At 41.2% G+C, this 25,855-nt stretch overlaps 1 protein-coding gene and 1 long non-coding RNA gene across 12 annotated transcripts in view; one reads left to right on the forward strand and one right to left on the reverse strand.

The window, feature by feature from the left end:
• The window catches only part of COL13A1 (collagen type XIII alpha 1 chain), a 184,874-nt gene extending 171,956 nt beyond the window's left edge, over positions 1-12,918 (forward strand). For 8 of the 11 annotated variants that reach the window (XM_053304224.1, XM_053304226.1, XM_053304230.1 and 5 more), the window contains 2 exons: positions 4,510-4,548; positions 10,774-12,918. In XM_053304224.1, the coding sequence (XP_053160199.1) occupies positions 4,510-4,548; positions 10,774-10,803 (69 nt within the window). In that variant the 3' untranslated portion in view covers positions 10,804-12,918. Of the gene's footprint in view, positions 1-4,509; positions 4,549-6,306; positions 6,719-10,773 lie in introns of those variants that run through there. The other 3 variants (XM_053304227.1, XM_053304231.1, XM_053304228.1) reach the window with 2 other exon arrangements.
• Positions 626-3,895, reverse strand: LOC128348696 (uncharacterized). Its single transcript, XR_008318261.1, has 3 exons — positions 3,655-3,895; positions 2,822-3,036; positions 626-841 (listed from the first exon to the last, which is right to left on the reverse strand). It is a non-coding gene; the product is annotated as an uncharacterized LOC128348696 (long non-coding RNA).
• Positions 12,919-25,855: the final 12,937 nt, after the last annotated feature.

Below are 25,855 nucleotides of genomic sequence, written 5' to 3' on the forward strand. Positions count from 1 at the left end.
GGAGATTGTCTTGTGGTGTTCTTAATATTGAGCACTCCCAGGGTTCAGTGGAACAAAATGGACATACTTTACTTCTGATTTAAAAACTAAAAACAAAGCTAACAATGTTGACAAAATGGCATGGACATGAAGAGATTGTGCTGTTCATGCCTAGTAGCAATGTATGCACTGTCCCATAGATGCCTGTTGCATTCATGTAACCACATTCCACACATTGCAATCACTGGTGCAATTGATGAAGTAGTTGTTAATGGTGGAGGGAGGTTGCATTTTTCTAGCATTGCAGAGTGCTGACTGGGGAAATGCAATACAGGTGGCCCTTGTTATATGCAGAAGTTCTGTTCCAACCTGCAACAGTGAATAATGAGACCTTGAGTCTCTAGGAATTGGTGGGCTAGGTTCTGGAGCCCCAGAAAATGACCAAACCAATCTCACACTCCAAAAAACAACCACCATCACCACCAGGAGGTTTTTCACACATCGCCTTATGCCTCGGAGTATCTGAAGAGCGAATCTGCTTCACAGCAGATTCACAAGATGTTTACTTTGGGGGATCTGGCAGTTGGCAGATCTTTTTCGTGCATTCCCACCAGGTTGCTCCGGGTTTTTCCTCCAGCCTATCAGAAATAAGAAGAGGTGAGAGTGCTTTTTTTTTTTTTTTTTTGGTAGTTTGACAGCTTGTTATGGAAGAGCAGAAGAGCGACACATTGCGAAGCCTTGCCTTTGTGAGTGACTGCCAACAGGCTAGCTGCTGCCTCCATTCCTGTTTCCCTTCCTTCAGAGTCTCCGTTCTCCACAGTCTCAGAGACAAGAGCTATACTTAGCAGCAGCGGAACTTTCTCTGTGTCATGAAAGAAAATGAAATCAGCTCAGGTTATATGGAGGAGGAGAACAGCCTCTAGACATAGTAGCAACCAGAGCTCAGTGTGTGTGTGAGTGTGGAGGGGAGCAGTCTGCTTCCGAGGGGCTGTAAATTCAGATGGATGGGAAGCTAAACTTACATAAGGTTGTTGTAAGCATTTCTCTACTGGAAGGACACACAACTCAGATATCCTCAGCTGCTTGGATAATGAGGACTCTAGTGCACTGCATTGGGGATCTTTGTTGTTGCAACTAGTTACCTATAATCAAATGAATTTCCAGAGATGCATAGATGGTATATCTGCTCTCCTCTTTTGAAAAATGCAGAATTACTCACATGGCCAGCACACACATCTGCGGGGCATAACACACACACCCCCCAAACCCCCTCTGAAACTAGAGGGGTTTTTTTAAGCCAGCCATACTTTGTGCCAAGCCAGTATGCACAGCCTCAGTTCAGGGTGGGTGGGTGGGATCATGTTTTTAGTGATCCCTGATAGCCCACAGGGACTTGGGAGTAAGTGCAGCAAAAATGTGGCCTGGAACACTCCATTCAGGAGTAGATTCAAACCAAAAGCCGTGTGTGTAAAGCCTCCAGGAGGGAAAGCAGAAATGAGGATGGAGCACAGCACAGGTATTTGGCCACCTCAGCTCTCCCACTCTGCCACTTTCCAGGTGCTCCAGCAATGGTCCCCAGCTCCTCCAGTAATGCGTAATTGTGAAGTTTCCTCACCCCACAGCAGCACCAACACCTGGCCTGGGCGCTTTCCAGATTGCATGCTACCACATTGTCACAACGTAACCCTTAAGTGTGCTTCCGCACTGTCTGCACTGTAAGCAAGATGCCATTCGCATTTCCAATGCCTTCTTTCAGATTTTTTTTGCTGCGTCGTAGCTCTATAATGTTGCAGAAAAATAGCTATATTTCCCCATTGTAGCTTAAAATGGATTTCAACTGCAGCTTGAATTCGGCACACAAAACATTGCAGTTTACACCATTTTTTGCATCGTGAGGCTCGCTATCTGGAAACCACCCAGGCTGGTTGTTAGGTTGGCCAAAGGTAGTGCAGAACTGGTTTTAGTTCAAGTAAACACATACAGGGGAGTTTCTTCCCTTCATTGCTAGAGTTTGCAGCACTGGCCTGCCGCGGCCAAAATCAAAGTTAAAAAAGCAGTGGAGTTCCTTCACGCCACTGCTAGAATTAGCAGCACTCCATCTCCAGACTTCTGCTTGGAGCACAGTTCACAGCTTTGCCGCTTGCCTCAGCTTCCTGTTTGTGTGGCACAGCCCCCAGCTGCCAGCGTGCACTGGTGGCACTCTCCCCAAATGCCCTCACACAGTGGTGTCACGCACATGGCCACTGCACATGCACAGAGGCTATGTGTGTGCCACTGTCATGCGATGGCATCTGGGGAGAGCGCCGCCGGTACTCTCTGGCAGCTGGGGGCCATGCCACCCAAACAGGAAGCTGTGGCGAGCGATAGAGGAGCAGGTATGGACATGTTCTCCTCCCTTTTAAAGGTGCTGGAGATGTGCTACAAATTGCTCTTCAGATCATGCTTTGTGCACATCCCTACTGGCCTGTACCCTCCGGACTCAATCAGCCGATGTAACTCCACTGTATATCGTAGTGCCGCCTTGTGGTCTACTGATGCTACTTCCCTTGCCAGCTTTAAATTGTGAGGTTGTAGCGGTGCTTGACTCTTTCAAGCCAGCCCTTGCTTGCCTGGAAACTGCACTCAGTGCCTTCAAGTGTTCCTGCGGCTTGACCACCTTCCTCTGCAAACCACCTGAAGAGCGGCAGCACTTTCTCATGGATTACTGGCCTGCTCAGTGGCATGTTTATCTGGTTTGGTCTCCTGTCCACAGCCTGAGGGCCTTTCCCATCCATTCCGTGTGGGGATCGTGTGGATGGGACACCACCATGAGATACTGAGACGTGTCAGACATCACACTCACATGGATACTGACTTTGCATTTCTTTATGGAGCGGACAGTGGACTGGATGCCATAATGGCGTGCAGTGGATGCCATAATGGCGTGCAATGGATGCCACACTGTCCCCATGAGCCAGCATGTTCAGCAGCTTCACGTTCTCGCTCAAGGGCACACTTTGCAAGATCTTTTGCCACTCCACTCAGCAGAGCTCTCCGCTGTGCACTTGCTCATTTTAACTGTGGAGGAAGGAAAAAAATGTACCATGATGTACAGTACAGCACAGTAGTTTTGCCAGACAACCCCCCCACACACAGACATACACAACTGATAAAGTACAAGACAGGACAGTAATTGATAATTAAAATCTGTTTAGCAAGGATGCTTAAAATAAATTTTTAATGGATACTTTAGATCAATTTTCAATGGATGTCATGCTAACTGGGCAAAGAGGCACTTTTTTAATGTGGTGATTCTCTTTATTTAGCAGGGGGAGAGTAACTGGTCCTATCCACCCCCAGCACAGTACCTCCAGTGACTCTTGCTGGTGTCTATCTTATGTTGCTTTTTAGATTGTGACCCCTTTGGGGAAAGGGATCCATCTTATTTATTTATTATTTCTCTATGTAAATCACTTGGAAAACTTTTGTTGAAAAGCAGTATATAAATGCTACTGTTGTTTGTTGTTGTAAAATTAGTTTTCAATGGATATCTAAAATCAATTTTTGTGGGTACTGTACAGTATGTACTTTAAAATGAATTTTAATGGATAATATTTTTATTTGAATTTTAAATTTTAAAAAAGCATTTCATAAAAATTGAAATTAAATTGATTAAAGTTATAATTAGCATCTTACCAAGACTGCACAGTGCTGCAAGAGGTTCCTCCTAGAAGCTCCACAGGAATGAAAGAGAAAAGGCTCCCAAAAGGTTCCCAAGGCTAGGGAAGGCTCCACAGAAACACAAAAAAGGCTCCAAAAGTTAAAGATCAATGGCTCCAAAGGCACTAAATGACTCCCTGAGGACACCAAAGGCTACCCAAGACTGCGAAAAGCTCTTGAAATGGGGTTTTTACTGTGAAAAACACACGAGAAATGCACACCAAATCACTCCTCCATCCTCCTCCATACAGAGCACATGCAAGAAGAGCACAACCATATATGGAGGGATCTGCGCGCTAAAAACCATGGATACGTGAGACCCTATATCTATACACCCGAGGTAGGGTGTATATTTTCTGACCGTGGTTACACAGAACCGCAAATAACAGGGGCCACCTCTATCCCCAACAGAAGTGCTGCCTTGAGGAAAGACGTCTCATCTTCCTCATAAAATGAGTAACTGCAGATTTGTAATTAAGATACAAATCCACTAAAATCAGGTAATCCAGGTTTCAGTGGATCTGGTTTTATTGCACTGTAAACTGATTATCTGAAAGCCAAAGTGGTCATGGGATTTTGATAGATGAAGTTTGGATCAAGTGGGCTTTACTGTCTATCTACAGTGAAGTCTTCTTGTTCTGCACATATTCATACCAACTGTGTACAATATAAGCAGGGTGAATTGCATTAGGATATTTCATCTCAACATTTTAAATTTAAAATGTTTTCTACGGCTATATTATTTCCCCCTCCTAATTTACTTTAGGGTTTTGCGCTCTCTTGCTCTCTCTAATTCAGCATCTCAGCTCAGTTTATAATTATTTCTTGTAGGGGGAAGATGGCTTGCCCGTTCAGGGATGCTGGAATAAGGTAAAATAATATTAAAATATGGCATGGGTATGATAAATCTGTTGCTGCATCTTGTGAATATAACAACAACAATTGTCTATAAAGCATGAATGATTTCCAGTGATATATTCCTTTCCCAGTTAGTAAACATGCATGTAATTGGTAGAATATACACATATGGTGCTGACAGGAAAATGAGATTAATACATTAGTAGTACATATTTTATAAAGCAAATACTCACCATATCAAAATACAGACATTATAAATCCTTATTTTGCAAGTTTAATTTACAATTCAAAAATTGAGATATGCATGAATTTTAAGTTTGCACAAAATACCTTTGTTTTAAAGGTCATTTGTGCTTCTCAAGCAGAGGCTTTCATAATTAACATTTTTCTCTAATTGAATTTAAACCTCCTGGTACCAGAGTTTATAATATGCACAGAAGTTCCATATCTACCCAGTGAGCTCTCTCACTCTTCCTTTGTGATATTGTATAAGAGCATTTGTGAACATTTATGGTTACACAGCCATTCTGTGCTGTGAGTCTAGCACTAAGATGGCTGGGGCACTTTCCAGATAATCCACTCAACAGCGGTAAAATGCTTTGGTTTGGGCAGATCGCATTCAAAATGTAAATAAAGACTGTTGCACAAAGCTACCAGCAGGAGGAGTGAAAACTCTTGTGAAAACTCCACAACCGGAAAGTACAGCTATTTTTTTGTGCCGCACATGCCATGTTATAGCACTATATCGCAGTGATTAAATCTGAAACAAGGCATCCGAAATGTGAATGGCACCCTGCTGACAGTGTAGGGACTGTGGTGTCACAACACAGGAAGTATGGGAGCACACTTAGCAGGTACATCGTGACCCTGTTGTAGGGTCTAATCTGGAAAGTACCCAGGTGCACCCACTCTAAAAAGGCACCCAAAATGTCCGAGCTCTGTTTGCCTATTCTTGTGCTTGTCCTAAAAAGAGACAGGCATTGAAATATCAGCTCTTAGTAGGTTGCCCAAAGTGGATTCACTGCAAGTCAGAAATGCCACTTTCCAGAATGCCATTAAAGAGGGAGACCCTGTGAAGAAGCCTTTGCTATACTAACAAAAATAAGCAGTTCTCAAGCTGGGAGATTTTTGAACAGCAGTTAGTGGATAGAGGGAAGAGGAGCCAAAAGTTTGTAAATTTGTTCTCAGATATATCGAAAGCATACCTCTGAATCCATTCCTCCCCCACTCCCTCTTTTCCTTTAACCTCTTACAAGCTAATGAATAGAGATGTGCACAAACCAAGGTTCGTGTACAGGTTTGGTGCCAAACCAGTCTGGGCAAGGAAAGGGAAAGGAACGGCAGCTTCCTTACCCTCCTGCAGAAACGACAGATTTATATGGCTCAGTGCATGTCCTTGCCATTTGCACTACTGTTGAAGTTAATTCCAGAATGAAGCACGTAAAAGTCAAGAAAGGAGGGCTCACCCAGCACACTGTGGCACCTACACAGCAGCACCTCCTGACAATAGCCATGATCCAGCCAAGCTCCAATCATTTCAAGTCACACATTGCTTTCAGTGCGTTAGGCACAAATCTCTCTCCACTGAAAAATCAATGAGACTTAAAAGTGCTGGACTGGATCGTAGCAGTTTGCTTCCCTTTCATGTACCTTGAACCAAGATCACATAGCAATGTACCTTTGTAGCTCTTCTTCCCAACAGGAAAAAAAAAATCCTTTCCAAAAGCTTGATGTGTGCTACTAACTTAGTTTTATATTTTTCTTTTGCAGTGAAAATTCTAACCATGGACTGGCCTGTGTGTATGTCTGTTTGTAAAAAGAATATTTATTTTTATACAGTGTTCTTTTTTTTTCTTTTTTTTGGAAGTATCAAAAGACACATTTTGCAAATGATAAAAAGCGGCATATTTTTGTACAGAAAATACTGAATTCCTCCCTTTTATCTAATTTGCCAATCACTTGTATAATTATATCGATACTGTGCTACTTGCATTGTGAAATACAGCTGCAATATTTGCATGATATTTGTGCACTGAAAGTAAGTGTTACAGCTTAATAAATTATTGCATTAAGGTGCCTTAAAGAACAACCCTATGTAGATATAAAGACCAAAACTATTTGACAATGAATGCAAGAACAGCTTTAAATACTATGGATGTTCATTATTAAAATGACATGACAATTTAACATTTGTAAATAAATCATATAATGGGATTTAATGGGCAGACTGAAGTCATCAAACAGGGATTACCTATTTTCAGCCTAACTACCAGCAGAGGGCACCAGTGATGCAATAACACAAACTGAAAGAATTTGAGGGTAACAAAACATGAACATACATAAGAGCTGCACCCTCTAGACTTAGTTAAAACAAAGGCCACATTCGCATGTAACGTGGAACCATGAGACCCGCAGTTCCGCTCCCCACCTCCACCCCACTCCCCCATCCACATTCAGACAAAATGGAGAGCAGGATCTCTGCAGTCAGGGAGACTGCAGAGAGGAGGGGGAAATGGCTGTGTGGGTTTCCCTCTTGCTTGAAGGACAGCCAATCAAGGCCAGAGAGGGAGGAGCTTCCTCCCTCAACTCCAGTTAGAGTAAATGCAGGCTACAGTTCTGCATTCACTCATAACACTCACAATCTCCAACCTCGTCTATAAGTAGCCAAACTCACTACCAGTCGAGGACTCAAATAGGAGTTTGCAGAGCACAACCTCCCATTGCTTCTCAAAGAGGACTGGAGTTGCACACATTCGGACATAACAGGTTGGCAACCTCTGGGCCCAGCAACTCTGGTTCTGCATTACGTGCAAATGCTGCCAAAGTCTTCTATGAGATAGTCATTGATGAGAACAGAGGCTTCTAGTGCAGACCTACAATTAAAGAGTTCTAAATGCTTATTCTGCTCAAACAACAGAAAATGGAAATTTCCAACATCACACCAGCCCTTTCCAGACATTCTGGAATCATGTATGAGGAACACGTATAGAGGAGAACTGAAACACATCGACTCTCCCCACCCCTGACCTCCATGCATTCCTTGTTCCTTTTTTAGCAGAGCCTGGGTGCATACAAGCTGTACACATGTAGGTTCTCCAAAGGAGGCTGGGGTGGAGGCAGCAGGTGTGAAGATGCTTTCCACTCCACATGCTCAACATACCCAGTTCTTGAACACTTGAAAGGACCTTCTACCTGCTTTATAGAATCTTTCCTCCTCTCCATGCACTGTTGGTCTCCAAGTATTTTATTTGAAGTGGCATTAAGTGGTTTTGCTACTGCACAAATTGCTCAGCATTTCCTTTTTAGCCCTCTAGGAAAATTCCAGTAACCCCAAAGCTTGTTCTGCTTCTGAGCTGCTTTTATACTTAGGAAATTTTATCTAATACTTAAATATACTTTCCTCTAGCTTGAGCACACAGTGCTTCTAGTCCTAACCTCAGCAGTCATAAGAGGAGGGAAGCATCTGATGGGACTACAGTGCTGGCGGAAGGGATTTTTGACCTTCTCCCCCATGCTGTTTTTCTGATGAAAATCCTACTTAAAACTATTTGCCCCACATGGGAAAACCTACCTGTATATTTCTTCAGTGGGACATGTAGCAGCTTCAGGCAGGAATTAGTTTAATTAGGAAAGCTGCAGTGGGGAGGATTTAACATACACACATACACCCTACAGCAATCCCAGTCTGATTTGCACCCCCACCCCACAGCTGCTATTTTAAATATATATACAGAAGACCCAAGTCACAGATCTGCTTCGTTACATTTAGCTGCAACTTCAGTGGACAGATTTAACCGTTGCTTTAACATATCCTAGGTTTTGACCTGACAAAATGAACATTAGGTTATGCTGCACCATTTCAAATGTAAGAAAGAAGGAAAGCAACTATTTGCTCTGTCCACTAAAATAAGAATCAGAAGTCTTGGCTTGTTGGGTCACAAGTTGCACAGGCCCGAATTGAACATTACCCATCATTTATACCTTTTCTTAGATGACTGTCATCATTCCAGGCAGTTCATATTCCTCTCAGTCCTTTCTCATTTCTCGGCATCCTTCTTGAATTGTACTACCTTCAACTCAACATAGCACTCCAAATGAGATACTGGCAGTGTGCATTTCTCTAACCTTGGAAGAAATCCTAGAGTCATGTGCAGACATGCTATTGCCACATTAACCTGTGTTAAAAATATGCCACTCAGGTAATGCACCATGAAACCCATCCCTCCCTACTTTACCCATGCCCCGTAGTGACTCTCCAGCTCTCACAGCTTTCAGAAGTCACAAAGTACACCACATCTTCTTAGGATGCATCAATGTGTAAATTCTTGAGGCAACTACCAAGTATCATTCTGATTTAATTCACACCAGGGCACAGTGTGGAACTAGATTGTGTTTTTGCAGTGCTGGCTGCCTTTCAGAATGGAGCAAAGCATTGTGGGATAACCATAAACACACCGCCTCACATTTTGCACTGCCATTTGCTTTGCTGCCATAAGACAGCAATGCCCCGCACAGCAGAGGCGCATCTAGGAGAAATAGCGCCTAGGGCAAGCACTGAAATTGCACCCCCAGTCCAAACATCTGACACCCATCTTTCAGATAACTTTACCATAATATCAACTGAAAAAATACAAGTTAAGCTAGTTAATCGTTTAATATTTCAAATATTTAGCAGTGGACGTAGCCAGACCAAAAAATGCTGGGAAACTACAAATTTCAGTATGCTGATGCTCATGAAATACCCAAATACTATGTGGAGGTGTACTTGGAAAACTAAACAGAAGTGCCTGTCTAATTCTCTATTATGCATTGTAGCATCACCATTATATAAGTTTTAAAAATAAATGGAGAATTTGACTTTTCCCAGATACTCTGAAAATTATTAAAGGATATGCAGAGTAAACTGTGTCACTGCTTGGAATATATTCTAGTATTTCAGAAAGACAGTTAAAATGAGAGAAAGAGAGCAAGAAACTCCCAGTGGGCCTTAATACTAAGGATTTCACATTGATTCAAAGACAAACTCACCATTAATAGCCATATTTTTAAGACATCACATTTAACTCACTTATCACAAGAAGCAAAGTGAGAGCAAATGAATACAATCCTAGCTCATAAGCTTCAGCTCAGTATTCACAAGCCCTGATTCTCTGTACATAGTGCCAAACTGAATATGTGTACAGTGACATATTATATTAATTTTTAAAAATATTATCTGTAGCCCCTTTGGGGGGCTTCCTAATGGCTGGGGGGGGGTCTGCAATGGTTCCCCTCCCCCTGCTGGCCTCTAGGGCCTCACAGGGACCATTTGAGCATGTGCAGTGGCCATTTAAAAAAAATTTTTTTTTAAAAAAATGGCTGCCAAAAACAAAATGCCCACCATGAATGCTCAAATGGCCTCTATGAGGCCTGGCATGGCCTAGGCCGCACAGAGGCCATTTGAGCATGTGCAGTGGCCATTTTGTTTTCAGCGGCCATTTTTAAAAATAAAAATAAAAATGGTGCCCCCCTTCAAGTGGCGCCTGGGGCACATGCCCTGCTTGCCCCACCCTAGATACACCCCTGCTGCACAGTGAGGCTGCTCCAAGTTCAGCCAATGTCTTATCAAGCAGCTGGACGAGGGTGGAGTGATTTTTGCTGCTCCTCCCTGCCTCCTAGTGCTTTTTGCTGTCCAGAAAAATGTCCCTGGCAGTTGTGCAATCCTCAGGGACATATTTCTGGATAGCCAAAAGTACTAACAGAGGCAGGGACACTCTGCCCTCACATGCTCTGCTGCTTGACAAGACATTGGCTGAGCTTGAAGCAGCCTCACTGTGCAGAAACACAACTCTCTTATGGCAGCAGATGGCTGTGCAAAATCTGGGCCACTTTATACAATCCAGCTACATTAAGATGGGAGTTTTGTGATTGACTTGAGTGGGATGTGATTTGCTTCCATCATTTTCAGAAGAGGGAGGGTGCGCTTGCAAAACAAGAACTAGCTAAGCCAGAAGTGCTTCAGTGGGACAGTGAAATGCAGACTGAAGAGATGTAGAGTGCTTGTTGCTTATGTAATCCAGGGATTACAATGATGTCGGGGGGGGGGGCAGTGGACAAACACTGCAATGTATACCAGTGTAATACAGATGATTAGATTAAAGGTGGAGATTTTGGATTACCTTAGCCAAATAGGAGCAGAACTTTTATTTACCTCTGAAAGGGCTTTCCTATATGAAATCATTTATCTGTCACTTAAAGGGTCAAACTCCTTGGCTGATAGCCAAATAATGAAACAAGTAAGAGGGTGGAGATACTTGTGGAAGGCCTACAGTGGTGACAGAAGAACATACTGCCTGAAGGTTTGCTGAAGATATTGAGTGAGTTGTCACCAAGGAGCACGGAAGTATTCTTGAGCCATGCACGCCAGAGTTTTGTTCCTGAACAGTGGGCCTGGTGGAGTTACAGAAGATGAACACACCAGTGGTTTTTGCTCTCAGCACCAGTGCCAATAGTGAAAGAAATCAGCTTCTGTTTTATTGTTTCTCCTTTCCATTCATTCTGTTATAATGAAGCCTTCACATGAAGATCTTGGCATGCTGTCCAGCAGCTGGTGTGATGAGCATTAGGACATAGACAACAGTTCTGTGGTGGTTTTTCTTTTGAAAAAATGGAGATACTTTCTCAACTTTCTAAATAATAAACTTGAATATTCATTTAGAAATCCAACTCCAATGAAGATATAGCAAAGCTTTTATCACCTTTCCTGGTTACCAGGTGATGAACAGTTTTTTCATCCTCATTTTATGATTCCATCCTTAACCCTTTTCATAGCTTCTCAAAAGCTATCATTTATTTTCTGCAAGAAAAGTTATTATTATTTTGTTGTTGTAATAGAAAATAATTTTAAATATGACAAATGTTTGGTTTTATAAGACAGACTCTTTGGCATAATTTTAGTTGTGCTCCATTTAAGACTTACATTTTTTGTACTAGAAACATTTGTGCTACATGTTTGTCCTAAAGTGTTTTTCTGTCTTGCTAAACCTCTTCATTAAAGAAGCCATTCAAAGCGTACTTTTTAAAGGGACTATCCCAAAAGTGCTAAAAGAAACCCCATACAAATAGGCTGCTCCTTTTAATGGATTGTACTACATGTAAACAAAGATTAGAAAGAAGACTGTGTGACATTTGGCCACCTTCCAGTCATCAGTTACTGAAGATGCTTTTGATGGTGATTTTCTTTTCGTTGGTAGTTCTGCAGTAATACCTGACGTCTTTGAGAAAATCTCATGAACGTAGTGAAGTGTGAGGAACTTACTATTTAGTTTGCCCATTAGTTCTAAAGCTTCTTCTGCTGATGCCTCTATTCCTTGTAGTTCTTATGTATTGCCTCTGAAAGTGGTTCAGGTCTGATCTTGGCAGTGTTTTCGGCTGTGAAGACAGAATTCATTCTCTACTAGCTCCTTATTCTCTCTGAATGTTTCTTTATATCTTTGCCATTCATTGCAGCCAGGGTTTCTCTCCAGTCTAGCAGCTCCTAGCATACATGGGCCTTTCAGTGAACACACAGTGCCCCTGCATACAAAAGGGCTTACCTGTGCCTTTCAGCAGAAGGTGCAACGCTCTGCATATTCATTTCTTTGCACATACACAACCACCTTGCTGGGAAATTGATATATACAAGAGATCTATGTGCAAATCAGAACAGCATAAAGCGCTAATTCAGGTGATATATAGAAGTAAATCCTACTGATCAGTGTAACTTATATCCATATAATTTGTTCAAGGAAAGATGCTCTAGTAAAACTTTATAAATCTGCCAGTGCCACTCCATTTTTTCAGTCAGTGACAGTGAGAACTGCCAAATGATGACTTTAACCACTTTTTTAAAAACAGCTAATTCCCCGGAAATCAAAAATGATATTTACTCAATCCTGTCTAACCACCCTGAGATATTTTATGAAAGGTGGTATATAAATGCAACAATAAATAAATGCTGTTCTTATACAACATAAATCACATTTCATATATCTGAATGGAGAGCAGGGCCTGAGCTGTTTAACAAGACTATAAAACTGTCAAGAATTCGCAAGACAGAGATCAAATATTATGGACTGGTTATTAGAAAGTTTAGTTGCCATTGAGTACTAGCTCAGAAAATCTCACCTACAGCAAAACCAGGATGCAGGACAGTTGTTTATGAGAATATGAGAACTACCTGTTTTTACATACAGTACCCATTATGTTAGAATTACACACAGTTTCCGGTATGCCTTTTTTTGTCATGAAAAGCTATGTATATTAGTTTACTGATGTTAATTTAACTACAACTTGTTCTATTATTCATATTTTAGTATTACATTTCTTTTTTAAAAAATGTGTTACATTTTCTTTAGCTTAATTTAATAAGGCTTTTGGAAAGCAAAGAAATTGTATTGTTCCTTCTGTTCCTAGGAATATTGTTTTCTTGCTTCTCAAATACAATATAGAACTGGTGCTTTTTTCTGATGGACTGATGTTCAGCTCATAAGTTTTCTTTTTTCCACAGACTACCCTGGGGACCAAACAACCATGGCCTCCCTGAATCTAGGGGCCCCAGTCAAGTTCTAGTCACACATAACTATGTGTGACCAGTAGCACCAGAATGTGAATGGGGACATACATAAGAATGTGCATTGGCAGTAATGCATTATGGGTAGACTAAGTATGCATTTGGATGTGCATCCAGACATAATTATCTGTTTATACTGCACTACCTTCTGCTGGACGCATATCTAAATGCACATCCCCATCCATATTGTGGCACTACTATCATGCATGATTATGCATGACTAGAGCGGGATCAGAATGGTCTCTGTAAACAGTAATACCAATTTTCAAAAAAAACAAAAAACAATTATTGTTCTAAATGGGAAGATAAATGGTCTCATTTGATGACAGATGGTCTCTCTTAAGAAAGTGAGCCTGGGCATATATGTTACTTTTGTTTGAAATCGTGACTGTCGTCCCATGCAAGTTGAAACTTATGAAATGGTTGTTGAAATGAATAAAGCCGTTCCATATGGCAACATTTTCCCCCTGATCCAGCAAAACACCTTCGCACCTTTAATGTGTGAATCGTTCTAAGCAACAACAACACCTTGTGCCTCAGAGGCATTGCACCTCTGAACACAAGGTGCTGGAGAGCAAGGAAGAGAGAGACTGCCATCAACTTCATGCACTGTTAGTAGTTTCCAGCCACATTTGGCTAATGTTGGTCTAGAAGACAGGCCTTGATATGACACACACACACCCCGCAAAGAAATTCTTATGAACTAATGGAGCCACTTGCATGCTACGTTCATCATATAGTCTTGAAACCATTTCTTCAAAAATGTAAACCCAGGATTTCTGTGTAGCGTTTGAGGCATCTTGATGCCTTGCATATTTTAGTTAGCTTCCACAGCCTCTAAACCCAGACAGCTAAAGGCCAGCTTAGTTTTATAAATGATGTATAACTTGGAATTAGACAAGGAGTTATCACTTTTAATAAACACTAGTCAGGCTTTGTTGTTGCTGTTATTTTTTCACTACAGTTTGTACTGATCAAGGACTGTAGTAAAGTATTCATTCACTACAGTCCCTATAGAAACAGAGATTTTAGACAAACAGCAATAGAAATTGCGAGGGACTGATGATAAACCTGTAACACTCTTAAGGCATTAATACAGTGAGCTTTCCATTAGCCAGGCTGGGGAGTGTGGAATTCCATTTAGAGATAATTCCATTTTTCTCCCTAGAAATGTACCTCATCACCTTGCTTCAGCATATCTTTTCTGTTCCCCTAATTTCATCCTCTCTAGTGCGATTCTTGCAGTTGAGCTATACTTCTTTTTCATGTCACAAGCACATTTAACCCCTTACTAGAATGCATTCTGGATATTGTCCAATATGAAAGAGTACAAGCTTTTAGGCTTCATTCAACATTTATTTCCAAATAATAATATGTTCTGCTGCATAAACATGAGAATCTCTGTAAGCCTTGCCTATTATATAACTATTTGCACATGCATTTGTGGAATACTAACAGTTATTTTCCTCCCACTCATACTCCTTTAGATTTCAATCCCATAATTTATAAGGATAGATTTGTTCCAAAAGACCATTCTGGATGCAAAGGATGCCACTTGGAGCAATTCCTATGGGCACATTCACATTGTCAAACAGAGTCATTCATGCATCACACATGAATTCCAGGGATTTGTGGAATTATCAAAAGCAAGGCTTATGGAGGATGACCCATTCTAATCCAACCTTTTTGTTTCTTCTGTGTGCACTGGCTCACAGAAAATATGAATATGAGTACAAATTTAGAGTTGACCATAAATTAATCATTCCCAAGTTCTGGTAAGGAAGATTAATGCAAAAAACTCTATGAACCTTCATAAGTAGTAGGTAGAGATATTAAAACCAGGGAAGACAGAAATGTGGCTGACATCCTATCAAAACACTTGTGGAAGGAGGTTGCAGAAGTGCAAAGCTTACACTAACTACTTGTGCCGAGTCTGGCGCTTGCATCCAGATGTTGCACTGCCACAAGCATACTTGCAGAACTGTAGTGCAACCTGTGGCATGCCTAATTTATTTTAGAGGAAACTGTTCCACAAGAGTGCTATACAGAGAAACCTCCGTATTCATGGACTCACCATACACAGTTTCGTGTATCCATGGTCGGGTAATGGATACCTGACCTTGGCATAGTTAAGTGTGCCATCGAATTGATTTCGAATCCTGGCGCCCACAGACCCCTGTGGGTTTTCTTTGGTAGAATACAGGAGGGGTTTGCCACTGCCTCCTCCCGCACAGTATGCAATGATGCCTTTCAGCATCTTCCTATCTTGTTGCTGCCCAATATAGCTATTTCCCATAGTCTGGGGGACATACCAGCGGGGATTCAAAACAGCAATCTTCTGCTTATTAGTCAAGCATTTCCCCGCTGAGCCACTTAAGGTGGTACTGACCTCAGTATACGCGGGGGGGCACAACAAAAAGGGGTTTAAACTCACTTATCTGTGGGTCGGGGTGGTCAGAAATTACCTCGGAGGTCATTTCCGGCTGCCATTTTGAGTGTGGGAACCATTTTATGGCTCATTTTTAAAAAAACAAACAAACAGCAAAAACCCCCACAATTTTCTGCTAAATTTCAGTGATTTTTCAACTCATGGGGGGCATCCTTGGACTCCTAAAGGCCTGTGGAGCACAGTAGGGCACTTTATTTGGTCCATGTTCATGTTTTGGGGGTGATTTTTGGCAATTTCAGAGTGATTTTATTTAGTCTGGGAACCTAAACCCTCAATTTCCATTGATTTTAATGCACCACTATCCATGGTTTTGCTATTTGCTCCCCCCCCCTCCCGCGGGATGGAACCCCTGAGTATAACACAGGGTTCTCCTATAGTGCAAGAGCACAATTCCGCAAATCCCTCTTTTTTAGCACAACTATGTGGTCTTCTTGCACTAGTCATCACACAAGTGCTTTGTTAGGATGTCAGCCACTGTCTAACATCCTTCTAATATCCTTTTTAGTAGCATCCTACCTCTCCTTGACTTCAGCAGGTCAACATTCATTTTAAATATCTAGAATATCACCCCCAAATAATCTTTACTTCAGGGTAGCAAATCCTTGGAAATATTAATCATGTTGGTTTTTTCCTTAAAAAACCACATTAGTTATGAAATTAATTTTTTTTCAAGAGAATGAGTTGCAGAAACATTTTGTTGTGTTTCTGGTTTTGTTGGGTTTTTATAAGAGAGTTTGCTTTTCTAGGTTTAGATGTATCTTGTGATATTTGATGTATAAATCTTTAAACACAACTTTATCAAAGCGATTTATGGATGAATGTTCATGGGGCATTGTATTGACATTCTCTCATGTATACATCAACTTATTTGAGACTTAAATCTATGTATTTTTACATATGTTGTGTTGAAGCTTTCAAGTTTGTTAAATGATTGCTTGATATGCTAACATAAATGCTTTAAGGATGATGGTTAATAAGCTTTTGAAAAAGCAATTTCAACTGTTTTTGTTTAGAGTAGATAGAATTGTTAGTACATTTAAATCAGATTTCTTCACCTAAACAGTTACTGGTAGCCTATGATGATTATTGTTAGTTTTTCCTGCTTCTTCAGTTAACAATCATTATTTATCATATGATATAAAACCAGCTAATTACACTATGTTTTAACCTCAATCATTGACTGTACAATTTAAATAGTATTATATACCAGTATGAAATGCCCTCTTAAAATGGACTGCAGCCAATGGTTAACACCCATGTAATCATATATTTTGACTAGTTCTCCATTCTATATCATTGACTGTGGCTTTATTCCAAGAAACCTATTAATATCCTCTGTATATCTGTTGTGAGAATTACTTTGGACTATGCTGTATGCATTTCTGTACAATTTGCTCTTCTTCTATATGATGTAAATATTTCCTTTTTAAAATGTTAAATGTCTACTTTTTATTATTTTACCTGCTATTTGTAAAGGGCAGCTGATTTCAAAATAAAGTGTGGATTCTCTTACTAAACCTGTTTTTCTTTCTAAAAATTTCTTCCAGTCATGAATTACTTAATGCCATGTTTGCCATTTAATGGCATTTTGTGTTATGAAACTTTAAAAACCAATACCTTCTAATTAACAATTAAATTGAATTCTATATAACATGCACACACACAATGTCATTAAAGTCACAAGCAACAATCCATGTTTCAAAGAGCTTACTTAATGAATACATGGGGGTGCAACTCAGACACTATATCTGTCCAGAGAAGTACTGTTTGCTTTTATTGCCTCCTTCTAATGACTTACCATTAAACTCTTCTTCAATTGTGAATTTCTCAAAATTCACCAATTTCACCAAAGCATTTTGAACATAGTTTCAGATATTACTATTTAGCCCTGATTTCTGCCTTATATACAATTTAGGTTGTGCGCTCTTACTTGAAAACATTAATAGAAAGCTTTATCAGCTTGCCTTTAGATAACCCACTGAAGTCACACATACCTGTACTCTCTGCTATGTGAAAGGGAAAGTGTGCAGTATTGAACTGGGGGTGTAAGAGAAAAAGAAAACACTCCATGGAGCTGATTGGAGTGCTAGACTGCTTTGGGACTAACAGTGCCTTTCAACCTTATCTTTTTAAATAAATAGTAGGGAAACACATTTTCAGCACTTTTTCCTTATAAGGAAAGTGATCCCTGAAATTGGCCAAATCTGCTTCATTTGGAAGGAAGGCGGGTCAGGTAAGGGAGTATTTTGCCACCTTCTCTCCTAGTCTTGCCTGACTCCAGTGCACCTGTTGCCAGCACCGCCCCCACCCCACCCCGACCCCTCAACTTCACATAGTTTGGGAGGCAGGAGAGCTTTCGCCACCATCCTGCTCTACTGTTGCCGCACAGCAGCAGCTTTAAAAGATTTTTTTTTAAAAAGCTTAAAAGAACAGTCAAAAAGCGGGAGAAATTGAGTCCCTATTGGGCTGAGCATTTCCCTGCAGGAAGTCAGGACATCCCGTGCAGGGCGGGACAGTTAGCAACCCTACATGGTGGGAACAGTCATCTCCACATGGTGCAAGGAGGACTTTGCAGAGTATTCAGTGGGCTGCCCCAGCCCCTGGCCCTCACAATAAAAAACACTGCCCTACACTGACTAAAGTGCAGCAGAGTGTAACAGAGAGGAAACTGAGGCTTGTTAAGTTTATGGAACATTTACTAAGGTTTATTACTTAACTATTAAAGGTGAAGTGTCCCATTGAGTCAGTGAGGACTCCTGGCGACCACATTGACCTGTGGTTGTTTTTGGTAGAATACAGGAGAGGTTCATCCTAACAAAAACAACTGTCTCAAGCAACAAGTAAGAAATACAAACTGACCAATCAGTCTGCAGAACTGATTGACATGAACATTCTAAACTCTACCCCAACCCTATACACAGATATACATTGTGTGTGTGTGTGTGTGTGTGTGTGTGTGTTTTCTTGCATTTATGTTCTACACAACTGAGTAACCAAAATCTTTAAAATGTGCCACTCCAATGGAGTGTTCTTTGGAAGTAATCTTGTAAAGGACTAAGTGTTTGCTGTTACCTGTAACTAAAGTTGCTAGAGCCTTAGACTGGAGCAGTCTGTAGTTTTTGTGTTTGTTTTTAAATAAAGTTTCCTCTGTTTGTTCTTTGTAATTTCACCTGCCACTGTGTGGATTTTTAACTCGGGAAAATACGGGGTTTTACTCTGGTGCAAACATGCTTCAAGATTAATTGTTCAGCAACCTACCAAGTTTTTCTCCTCATGTGAAGGCTACACGTGGGAGGTTTTTGTATTTTTCCATTTGGTAAAAGAAAGAGAGTTTTCCTGGAATACCACCCACACCAGGGAGGGATTAAAGTTTGTTCAAAAAAAAGTGGGCATGGTGGTAGCGATTACCTGGGGGACAGCCTTTGTTGGGAAAACATGGGGGGAATGAAGCAGCATTTTTCTTTTCCCCATGTGGGCTTGCTTTGAGACAAATGCTGGGCTTAAATCTGCCATTCGCTAGTCGCTATTCATTACAATACAATACAATACAATACAATACACACACACACCCAACATTCCGCTTCTCATTTGTCTTGTTCCTTAATTAATAAACCTAATTGTCATCTGAAGATTTTGAAACTGTTCTCTGGTTAATGGTTTTGTCAGGATGTCTGCAACCATTTCTTCTGAAGCACAAAATTTTATCATCATCATCATCATCTATTACGGTCCATGACCAGCCAGCAATTCCAACAATCAACAGTTGCAGGCAAATATTTTATCTCAATAATACTTTTCTCTTGTAATTCTCTTACAAATTATTTCACATCAATATGATGTGGCAGTTCTCTGTGTAACCCTCTCACTTTGTGACAGAATAATACAACTTTGATTGTATTCATACATAATAGTCGGCTTCAATGAAACTACTCCAAAATCTTCTAGAAGTTTCTGCAACCAAATAACTTCTTGACAAGCTTGAGCCATGGATATATATACTCAGCTTCGGTTGGAGATAAAGCTACAACAGATTGTTTCTTGCTTAACCATGAGATTGCTCCTCCTCCATCCATAGAAAAATACATTACCATTGGTTGACTTTCTGTCATCTCTATCTTCAACCCGGTTGGCATCCATGTATCCTACCAACTTGGGTTGCTCGCATGCTGGCACTAATTCCAGATCTGTTGTGCCCTTTAAATACTGTGCAATTCTATTAAGTGCAATCCAGTCCTTTTTTCGGTGAATTCACTTTCCTACAAAATATTCCAACTGCTGCTGCAATATCAGGATGCAATACAGTTGTAATAAACAGTAACTTTCCCATTCCCATTCTGTAGTTTTCATTGCTTTCCAGAGACTCATTGGATTCAGTCTCCTTTAAGAAACCCACTTCCATTGGAATACTCCTCTCATTTGCCTCTATTAAACCAAGACATTCAAGTCTATGTTTTGCCTCTGACTGAGTGTATAACTTCCATTATCTTGCCTTTTTATTTGTATCCTGAGATAAGATATTTCACCCAAATCTTTAATTTGTATTTCTTTATTTAAATTCTTCACTATCTCATTATAATCTTTCTTATCCTGATGACAAACAATCAGACCATCTACATGTATAACAATGTATGTCCATCTTCCATTTCTATTTCTAGCGTACAGACAAGGATCAGCTTTTCTCTGTCTAAATCCTTCTTCCAGAAGCAATTAACTTAGTTTATTATTCCAAGTTCTGGCTGCTTGTTTAAGTCCATATATATATTCTGTAGTTTACACACAAGAGTTTCTTTACCTAATTCCTCAAAACCTGTAAATTGCTGCATATCTTCTTTATATATAATTTTCTTAAACGTACCCGTCACTAATCCCATGTGTGGCAGCTCTTGTGAGAGTTTGTGAGCAGCTGCTGGGGGGTTAGCGACGGGGATGGGAGAGAAAATTGTGATGGCAGTCGATCGGCCAGGAAGGGAAAGCACCAGCTGGCAGGCAGGTGGGGAAGGTAAGCGCCGGCCAGGCCAGCCAGCGAGAAAGCGCTGCTGGCAGGCAAGGAGGGAGGGAAAGTGCCACCCAGGCCAGCCAGTGAGGGAAAGTGCTGCCAGAGGGAAAGCGGCCTGGGAGGAGGAAAATGGACTAGGCGGAAGGGCGGGGGAGGAGAACAGACTGAGGTTGAAGGGGGAGGAATGAACTAGGCATGCAGATGCTCTGCGCCGGATCAGCTAGCGTGTGTATATATATATATATATATATATATATATATATATATATATATATATATATATATGTCCTCTTTGAGATCACCATTAAAATGCAGTCTTTACATCCATTCCCTTAGATGCAGCAATTGCAAGTAACAGTCTAAGCGATGTGTACTTAACTACTGGTGCAAAGGTCTCTTCATAGTCCTCACCATGTTTCTGTGCATATCCCTTAGCAACCAACCTGACTTTATATCTCTGAATGTCTCCTTTCTCAACACGCTTACATAAGAACATAAGAACAGCCCTGCTGGGTCAGGCCCAAGGCCCATCTAGTCCAGCATCCTGTATCACACAGTGGCCCACCAGGTAAACACTTAATGGTAACTAATTTGTACCCTATAGCCTTTCTGTTTTCTGGGAACTTTACAAGTGTCCATGTCTTATTCTTATGAAGTGAACCAATCTCTTCCTAAGCAGCCTGTATCCATTTATGTGTATCTGAATCATACACACACACACACACACTAAGGTGTACCCGATGCTAATCCCAGGCATGGCAGCTCTTGCAAGAGTTTGCAAGTGTGCTGCCAGCATGGGGGGAGGAAAGCACTGGCGCTGGCAAACAGGGTTAAGGGGGAAGAAAATGGCGGTGGGTGGGCGGAGAAGAAAACGGAGGCAGCAGGAAATGGCTCCTGGCAACCACAGAGTTGCTTAACCCAGCCCTGTGATTGTCTTTGGTAGAATACACGAGAGGTTTACCATTGCCATCTCCCGTGCAGTATGAGATGAAACTATGACCAAATCATAAACAACAGTCCTACTCTGAGTGAAAGATCACCCTAACAAAAATCACTGTCTCAAGCATCAAGTAAGAAATACAAACTGACCAATCAGTCTACAAAACTGGTAACTGACATGAACATTCTAAACTTTACCACAAGCCAACATACATCAGTGGCAAGAACAAAGACAGTGTATATACACATAAAGCCCAGTGCTATGCATGGCTATTCAGTGGGACTCCAAAGTAAGCATTCAATCTTATGCACATTTACTTGGAACTTTTATTAAGGAGGAGTCTGAGAAAGTATTGTAAAGTTTATAATCAGTAACAAAATCAAGTCCATAATACTTGGAAATAATACCTCTAAACAGAGTGGGTGAGTTGATCCATATTTGGAAAGCCTACCTCTAAACATAATGGGTGAGTTGATATGCGCAACAGTGAAGATGCTAAGTTATACAATCATCTTTCAATTGGTAGGCATATACTTAAAAGTTTAAAAAACTGAATTGCACAATCCAAGTTTTAATCTTTTGAATAAAAGCACAGCGGGAAGTTAATAGCACTGAGAACTTTATTCCACTATGAGCTTTTTAGTTCTTGCTCTTTTAGTCATGTTAGCAATTTTTCTTCTTCCACCCCAATAATTTCTAGGGGAATTTTTTTTTTAAGAACTTTGCTTTCAATGCTCTTGAAGCTTCTTTCACTCAAGGTTTAAGCAGTGATCCATGCTTGGCACTAGTAACAGGGCTTTCAATCATTTATTTTGAATCACTCAAGATATTCTGGATTAGAATTGCCTTAAATTTTGGTCCCATATAGCAACTGTACTTGCATATTAGCTTTTAAGATTTTCACAATAAATTATTATTATTAATTCGATTTCTATACTGCCCTTCCAAAAATGGCTCAGGGCGGTTTACACAGAGAAATAATAAATAAATAAGATGGCTCCCTGTCCCCAAAGGGCTCATATTCTAAAAAACACAACAGACACCAGCAACAGTCACTGGAAGTACTGTGCTGGGGGTGGATAGGGCCAGTTACTCTCCCCCTGCTCAATAAAGAGAATCACCACGGTAAAAGGTGCCTCTTTGCCCAGTTAGCCTCTGTATGGCCTAGCATGACCGGTTTGGGGGGCAAGGAGGGAACCCCCACAGACCCCCCACCACCACCTAGAGGAAGTCCCCCAGAGGGGTTAAGTTCTTTTTTAAAAAAAATTAAAAAACTTCACAACCCACCCACACACACACCCCGCAAATGGTCGTGGTTCGCGAGGGGGTGCCAGACCAAACTGGCCTGGTCCAGTTAGGGTCTGGTTTGGACTTCAACTGGGCCAGCTGGTTCAGTGCACACCCCTACTGCTCTGAAGTGCTTGGCTACACTCCAGCTATACTTTGGCTTAGCTTGGGGAATTAGCTTGGCAAAAATGTAACACAACACAATAGATTTATTTAGGATGGAAGAGGATTTAGGAAGCCAAAGTTGGTTAGGCAAGGCAACAAAATCTTAACAAGAATCTCACTGAAGGTAATTTAGCTTAGTGTCCAAATTATAAGTAGGTCAGCTTGGCTCAGGTGCTTAGACCAGAGCCCAGCTTAAAGTTTGCCATAGAAAATACTTAGAGACAGGGGTAAGGAGAGGAGAAGGGGGCAAGGAGACTCAAAGAGGCAGGAGGTTAGTTTACCTATCCTGGATTCACTATACTTGCAGGTTGGTGCCCTGCAGGTCTCCTCGTGGGAAAAAGACAGAAAGGCAGGAAGAAGAAAAGATGAGGGGTGAAAGACTACCACTCACACCCTTGAGAACCAGCAGGATAAAGGTCTGTGAGGATTCTGATTCTGAGTATGTGGCCTGGCCTTGAAACAAAAACATGCCCGGAGGCAATTCCCCAGGCATTGTCACTCCCTGGAGAGGCAGAAACTCAGGTGAAACAACGGAGTTCATAGTTACATGAACTGGTCAGTCTTTGGTGTGACTTTGCCTAACAAAAGGCAAGAGTAGCTTGTAGAAGTGTATGTGGAAATGTGAATAACTAGACTTAAGGCTTATCTTGAGATGGAGATCACACACTCCAGGTGCAAAGATATATATTTTAAATTTTGATGGGCTGCCTCTGCTCTGGTCATTGGCAGCCAATTAGTCTATTGATGATGGATTGATAAATGCTTGTTCTTATCTGAGTTGGTGTAGAGAGTGCTGGTCATGCTCTCTCTCTTGCAGAAAGGGAGTATTCTTCCCTTGAGGCATACTTTTGAAGTCGACCTTTGAATTAGGTCTACTTGGCTTGTTGCCCTCTCTTGAGATAACAAGAGAGCCTGGGGATGGACCCCTGCAGTCTTGGCTATTGTGACCTTGGGGCGCCATGTCCCATGCTTTACTCATGCCAAGTGACCAGCTGTGAGTCTTTACCAAATATGGCCAGGTAAAAAGTTCATAAGTCCAAGTACTGAAGTATCCCAAACTGAGACTGTTCCAACAGCACAGAGAGATGCTTTTGGTGTCACCCCAAAATAGAACTGTTTTGAAAACACTGCCCCCCCCAACCCGGGATAAAGAAACATGCCAGGAGGGTGTCAGGATATCTGTGGTGTGTCACCGTTTTAATCATGTGGGCTGGATCTTGGGGAATAATAATAATAATAATAATAATAATAATAATAATAATTCGATTTCTATACCGCCCTTCAAAAAATGGCTCAGGGCGGTTTACAAAGGGAAATAACAAATAAGATGGCTCCCTGTCCCCAAAGGGAAACATAAGACACACACCAGCAACAGTCACTGGAAGTACTGTGCTGGGGGTGGATAGGGCCAGTTACTCTCCCGCTGCTAAATAAAGAGAATCACCATGGTAAAAGGTGCCTCTTTGCCCAGTTAGCAGGGGAATAAAGCATCATCTGAACCCACAGTATTTTGGACTGCTGCATAATTATTTATTACATTAGTGTAACACCACTCAGTGAATCTCATGGCTCTTTACAACAACCAAAAATCTAAACAATTAAAAGTAAAGCTAAACCAAAACCCATTAAAAACTTCAACTAAAAGCCTTCTGGGAAAGGTGTGTTTTCAAGGCCTTCTTGAAAGCAACCAAAGATGTTGAACCTTGTATCTCAGCAGGGAGTGCATTCAAAAGTCTAGGGTGGATGGCTACAGAGAAGGCCCAGCTCCTAGCTGCTAGCCACCACATGAGCTGGCAGCCGCTGCAAGCAGACCTCCACAGATGACATCAGTGATTAGTGGAGAGCATGAAAAAGAAGGCATTCTTGTAGGTAACTCAGGACCAAGTTGCTTAGGTCTATAAAGGCAATTACCAGCACTTTGTATTTGCCTGGAAACCTACAGTAAAAGCAGCCAATGTAATAATCTTAAAACAGGCGTGATATGAACTCTCCAAGTTACCCTGGAGACCATCCTGGCTGCCAAATTCTGTACTTACTGAAGTTTCTGGACTACATTCAAAGGCAGCCCTATGTAAAACACACTGCAGTGGTCAAGCCCAGAGGTTACCAACACATACACCATTGTTTTAAGAGCATTCTCTTCTTGAAACAAACACAGCTGGCAAATTAACCAGAGCTGATAAAAAGCACTCCTGGTTGATGCTTCAGTCTGAGGTACCAAAGAGGAAACCGGATCAAGAATTCCCAGACTGCATACCTGTTCCTTCTGAGGGAGTGTAACCCCATCCAGAGCAGGGAAATTATCACATCTCTAATACTTCCATCTTCAATTTATTATCCCTCATCCAACCCATTAGCACCTGTTTTGTTTATGTATTTAGTGTATTTCTATATCACCCCAAACTCATGTCTCATGGGTGGTTTACAACAAACATTACACAAATTAATAACAAAATTAAAAAAACTCAAGCAGTTTAACACTGCAATAAGTTAAAAAGCTTGGTTGAATAAATGCATCTTGGCAGTCTTTCTAAAAGCTGTCAGAGACGGGGAGGCTTTTATTTTAGAAGGGAGTGCATTCCAAAGCCTCAAAGCAGCAACAAATATTGATAAACAGTTCAGTTTTTGGCTGGAGGCAAGTGAAGCACTATGTCTCCATAATGCAGGGCTGCTGTGCCCTTCAAAGGAAGTGTCAGAGCTGCACAAACAAGGAGGTTACACAAGTAGCTCTTTCCATTGTCCTGAATGGAGAAATCTATGGAAGCTCTGCTTGCACAACTGCCCCATTTGCACAATCCCAACACTGTCACTGAACAGCAATCCCATGGTGCAGTGTTACAGAGACATAACACGGCACTGGAGGTCAGCCATACAAGAGCTGAGAGTAGTACT

The sequence above is a fragment of the Hemicordylus capensis genome, chromosome 3 (assembly GCF_027244095.1).
Source record: "Hemicordylus capensis ecotype Gifberg chromosome 3, rHemCap1.1.pri, whole genome shotgun sequence".
NCBI classification, from domain to species: Eukaryota; Metazoa; Chordata; class Lepidosauria; order Squamata; family Cordylidae; genus Hemicordylus; species Hemicordylus capensis.